This window comes from Hylobates moloch, unplaced genomic scaffold (assembly GCF_009828535.3).
Source record: "Hylobates moloch isolate HMO894 unplaced genomic scaffold, HMol_V3 SCAFFOLD_4295, whole genome shotgun sequence".
Taxonomy (NCBI): Eukaryota; Metazoa; Chordata; class Mammalia; order Primates; family Hylobatidae; genus Hylobates; species Hylobates moloch.
In genome coordinates this window covers 1-5,675 of record NW_026656570.1, presented here as the reverse complement: position 1 = coordinate 5,675, position 5,675 = coordinate 1, and the positions used below count along the sequence as shown (strand labels likewise).

General features: G+C 45.4%; 1 protein-coding gene and 1 pseudogene across 1 annotated transcript; both read right to left on the bottom strand.

Moving 5' to 3' along the window:
* Nucleotides 1–4: 4 nt before the first annotated feature.
* Nucleotides 5–2,700, bottom strand: LOC116465296 (ankyrin repeat domain-containing protein 33B-like; annotated as a pseudogene).
* Nucleotides 2,701–4,559: 1,859 nt separating this feature from the next.
* Nucleotides 4,560–5,057, bottom strand: LOC116465297 (putative tripartite motif-containing protein 64B; the record flags this gene model as incomplete). Its single annotated transcript, XM_032148430.1, has 1 exon — nt 4,560–5,057. A coding segment is annotated over one exon (498 nt), but the record flags the coding sequence as incomplete, so codon positions are not given.
* Between the last annotated feature and the right edge of the window lie 618 nt (nt 5,058–5,675).

Sequence of the window (5,675 nt, the reverse complement as noted above, 5' to 3'; positions counted from 1 at the left end):
GTTTCTCCTCCTTGGCCACCTTGTAAGGCCACTTGGTTATCCGCAGGTGGCCACTGTCCTTGGTGCTACCTTTCCGCGCTGGCCTCGCGGCCTGGAATGTGGGCGCCCGCGCCTTGCTGAGGCGGAGCCGCGGCACCACCACGCCGGGCCACAAGCTGCTCCGCCTCAGGCGCTGCAGGAGCAGGAGGCTGGCCTTCCGCCGGGCGGGGTAGGCGGAGCCCCAGGACACCGGCAGCGGGGCAGGTGGGAGGCCGGCTCTTGGGGAGCCCTCCCGGGAGCCCGCGCCGCTAGGCAGTGCCGCTTGTGCTGCTCTGCGCCCTGCGCTTCGCCCGCCTCCTGCGCCTGCCTCCCCACTCCCCGCCGCGCCGCCTGAATTTCCTGAGCCGCCAGGATTTCCTGCACCGCCAGCCGCCACTTCCCCACGCACAGGGAGCACTGGGGCACACGAGGGCCACGGCGGGGCTGTTAGAAGCTCGTGGTCATCCTGACCATGTGGTCCAGGGCGCCCAGGTCCTCCGGACCACGCACGGAGCGCGGCGTCAGCGCGGACAGCTCGCAGTCCCTGAGCCTCTGCAGGCAGTTCCTCCAGCCCTCGGGCTTCCGCGCCCTCTGGTGGAGCGGAGGCCCCTCAAGCTGGTACTTTTCCCCCAACCGCTCCTGGCAGGGGCGCTCCAGGGGCCTCTGCATGAGGCGGAGGTGTAAGTGGCCACTCCTCTGGCGACATCCCACGGCGGGGGCCCTCGCGTGGACACCCGCCCCTGCTAGCTCAGGGCTCAGATGCGATCGGTTGGACCCTGCATGGCGGCTTTCAAAGCGAACGCGTCTGTCCTTCAAGGTCAAGACACGGGACATAGTTCAACAAGCAGTTGGTGATGATAGGGGTGCCCTGACTGGGCCAGAACAGCCTCTTTAGTAAAACAGCGCAGGAAAGTCATGAAACAGATGCTCAGCTCCTTTCTTCATTTTCACTTTAATTCCGTGATGCCTCTCTGTCCGTCTGACGACATCTCTGCTGGGGTCTGGGACTCTGTTGGTCTTCAATGCCTACTCAGAATGGTTCCTGGCCATCATCAGGCATGAAGACCTCAAAGCCCTCCGTCCTCAACGTGGGATCCCTGTGCCAGCGGCATCAGCCTCACCAGGAAACCTGTTCCTCTGCTCATTCTTGGGCCCCACCCCAGGCCTATTCAAAGAAAGACTCCAGGGGCAGGGCCTGGCAGCCTGTGTTTCCACCAGATCTGTGTTAAAGCTCCTATCAACCAGCCCAGGTGATGCTGACGCAGGAAGCTCAAGGCTGAGAGCCAGTGTCTAAGGCAACTGTGCCCATGGGGCCAGGGGCAGCTCCTGCCTGTGCAGCTATGATTAGGGCTGCGTTCCCCTCCGTGTCCTGCCAGTTGACATGAATGTGGGGGCACTCAGCTAAGGCCACCACGGTATATCCACAAAGCCATGGTAGCAGGCGACATTAAAGCCAGTCTAGCCATTGTGCTCGGTCTCCCGCGCCTTCTCAACGCTCACCCCCCCGCCGCACCAGAGTCTGCAGCAGCCCCAGGCCTCCGGGCCGCCCTCCTCCAGGACGCCCTCCTCCAGGACTCTCTCCACGCCCACGCCCTGCTCCTCCTCGTCCTGGAAAGGGTAGAAAGAGTCATCCCAGGCGATGCTGTGGGTGTCGGGCAGACTGGAGAAGTCCTGGAACTCTTTGTAGTCAGCGCGGTCCTCCTCGACCTGTGTGCCTAGGAGTGGGGACAGCGGTGGCGGGGTCATGCAGCGCGCCCCGCCACCCTGCGGCTGGGTCCCAGCCAGCAGCACTATGCTGGCGGCTGGAGGCGTGGGCGGGGGGCGGAGGCGTGGGAGGGGTCGGAGGCGCTGTCCCGGAAAGCCTGCTGCGCGCCAAGGTCCCTGCTTCTTGCTTCTGTGTCCCCAGGGAAGCCCTAGCTCCCGCCCCCAGCCCGGTGGAAACCTCACTTCTTTTACATTATTGTTTGTTTTTATTTTAAATTTTTAGGACATTGATAAAATCACTTTCTGATTTTTGAGATTAAAAATTAAATAATTTTCAACTTTACCCTTTATTAAATGTTTCACTATTTTAATGCTTTTATTTTTTGTATATTTTAATTATTGTAATTTTTATCTTCAATTATTATGGAAGAATTTTAGAAAAGTCTTTTCATATAATAAAGTCTAATTAATTAACTATTATTTATTCTCTCCTCTATCTCAAATACGTACTTTAACCTTTTACAACACTTTGTTTTGACACTCTTGTTATTTATGTGACATTTTAACTATTATTCTTCACTCTTCTAGTGAATTTTTAATATCATTCAAAGGGTACATCTTTCTATACTGAGAATTAAACATAGTTCTCAACAATATTCTCAGATATTAGGAATTTCACCTTCCAATGGCATCTTAAGTATGTTCTCCTTCCCTTCTAATGCATATTCCCTGCCCCCTGACCCCTGCTAATTTTGTATTTTATGTAAAGACAAAGTTTTACCATGTTGAACAGGCCAGTCTTGAACTCTTGACCTCAAGTGATCCACCTGCCTAGGCCTCCCAAAATGCTGGGATTACAGAAACAGCAACTAAATGGTCGAATGATGATTGGGAACTTGTCTAGAGTCTCCAGTGATTATCCTCCTTACAACAAGGCAGAAAGCCTTCCTCAGAATTATCTGGACTGACATTACTCATTGTCCAGACCTGTTAACAGACTCCTGCAACCAATGCTGTGAGTCTCAAATGTGCTCCTTCAACAATGCAGTAGAAGGCCTGAGTTTCCACATAGAAGTATCCTTCAATGCCTGGAGACTTTTAAGGCATAAGAACGTATTGACCTTATGAACTATATGTTTTGTAAAATCTCAGGTTATGTGAGGTGTTTGGACAAATTAAGTTTCAGGGTGATATCCACTATTGAGACAGAAAATTAGCCTAAAGAATTAAGACCTCAAAGTCCAGAATGAGAAAAAATTGTTTTGCTTAGAGCCTCCTTATAATTGTCTTACTTGTTTTATAGATATAAGCAGTAGAGGACAAGCTCTACCTGATATAGCTGGCCTAGACATATGTGGATTTAATTGTAGAAGAAAGAATTATACCTTTCAGGTAAAATGGCTACAAATAATAATTAGCTGCTGTTTTTGAGACAAGTTCTCACTCTGTCTCCCAGGCTGGCGTGCAATGGCACAACCAGAACTCACAGCAGTTTTATAATCCTGGACACAAGCAATCCTCCCAACTCAGCCTCCTGAGAAGCTGGGACAACAGGTGCACACCACCACTCAAGGCTAATTTTCTGTTTATTTTTTGGTAGAGATAAGATCTTACTATGTCGCCCAGGCTGATCTCAAACTCTTGGCCTCCAGTGATTTTTCTGCCTTGGCCTCCCAAAGCACTGGGATTACAAGTAATGCCACTGTAACCAGCTTTAGATCAATTTTATTTAATACAGATAGCTTCCCAACTAAGCATATTTTATTAGAATTCTCTTAATTCAGCAAAGCATTGTTATTACTGACCCAGTCTTCACTTATTTTCATCTTACATGCAAGAACAAAATTACCTTTATGTTTTAATTTGTTTCATTTTATATTTTCAAGGTGAACAATATGTCGTTTTGAGATACATGTGCATAAGGAAATGATTACGATAATGGAGAAAATTAACAAATTGATCATATCACTTAGCTGTGCTTCTTTTTTATGATAAGAACACCAAAAATCTAGTCTCTCAGAATATTTCCCCAAAACAATACAAGATTATCTAATATTCCTACAGTTTGTACATCAGATTCATTTATTCTACGTTAATGCACCTTTACAACTTTTACCCTTCATTTACCTATTTTCTTCCCACCAATGTAACCACCTTTTTTAATGTATTGAACTTTTAAAAATTGATTTCAAATATGAGTGGGACCATGAAGTATTTTTGTCTGTGTGTCTGTCTTATTTCACTTAGGAAACCTGCCATTTACATGTCTCCTAAATTTAGTACAGAAATAAAATGCTAGTCAAGAATGTGTCTCAGTTTTGTTAGACTAATTTCTGAAAAAGAAATCAGATTAAAAAAAGAACTTACATTGTATGATTTTATTTACCTGAATGCAAAAACATAAAAAGTAGATTAAGTGCTGTCAAGGAATGGGGGAGGGCGAATGGAGAATAAATATTAATGTGTATTGGGATTCTTCTGGAAGTGATAAAAGTGCATAGGCAGTAGAGAGCTGTGATGCCTGCACAAGTGTGATATACTAACAATCTCTGAATTAAATACGTTAGAACATGACTTTCACGGTAAGTGAATGAATCTCAACAAAAGTAGTAGAAAAAAAATTATTGACATTCTAGTAAAGATTCCACAATAATTTATTAATTAAAATAACTGAATTAACAAATGTACACATTCAAGGTGGTTATCCCATTTATAACCATAAAGTAATTACATTCCATGAAGTTACAATGAGCTCACAGGCTCTCACACATAGGGTCTTAGGACACTATTTGCCTCATATATGGGAGGTCACAATAAATCATCATGAAGCCAACTTTTCATGTACAACCAAAGCAAAAGAAAGGCCTCAGAGGGGAAGAGAAGGACGAAGGTGGAAAACCATAGATAAGAGAACTTTTAGAAACATCAAAAAAACTCACAGATCCATTATCATAATCCAGAAACACCCCAACCCGACCCAGAGGCCTTTGCACATACTGAATTAAAGGTGGAGAGTTGGTGGAGAGACTACAGTGATTGCTCCTTTTTGAGGATATTAAGAAAAAGGTTTCGTCAGAATCAATAACAATATTGGCATCTGCAGTCCTGAAATCTCTACAGACTCCCAGAATCCAGTTGGAGGAGAGGGTCACATCCACCTCCCAGTAATGCCTGCCGGAGGTGAATGCTTGCGCTCCCCACACAGCAAAGCTCTCCACTCCCTGGGGATCCACGGGAGCACTGAGATGGTCATCTCCAAATATCACATATCTCACATCCTCAGCAAGGCTTATATAGCAAGGAATCATTTCCGTACTCAGAGCGTTATCCACTGTCAAGGAAAAAATATTATATTAGTGAGTGCTATGAGGGACAGAGGCTCTGTAGCCCAATTATTAACTTCATTTGCTCTTCTTCCAAGAAAATACAGAAAAAAGGAAGCCAAGAGAGTTCAGCCCCACGCATACATGAAGATGAAATGTTATTACACCTCTACAGCATATACAATTATGTATTATTCTTAAATAACAGAGAAAAAATGTGACCATATCACTGGGCCAAGTAATGATTTAATGTCTATCTCTGCATAGTTTGTTTCAGGACATATCTAAAATGTTTTTTTTTCTTCAATAGAAAAATCTTCTTGTATTATTTGTGTTTAAGATCATCAAGAGGTAGACATCAATTTGCTGCGATGTGAGAATTTATTGGAATGTAAGTAATGCCTGTTATAGTCTCAAACATAAAAAATTTGGTAGAAATTAACACATGTAAAATTTATAAGTTTCTGAAAAGAATACTCTGGCTTTACATTATCTGTTTAGCTCCTGATTCAATCTACTCTGGGTTCCTGCCCTCTGCTACTTAGACCTGCTCTCTAGAATGGGCCTAAAATGGTTAAGCCACGTTCACAGATCCCTCACCTTTCACTTGTTACGAGATGTATCTGATGG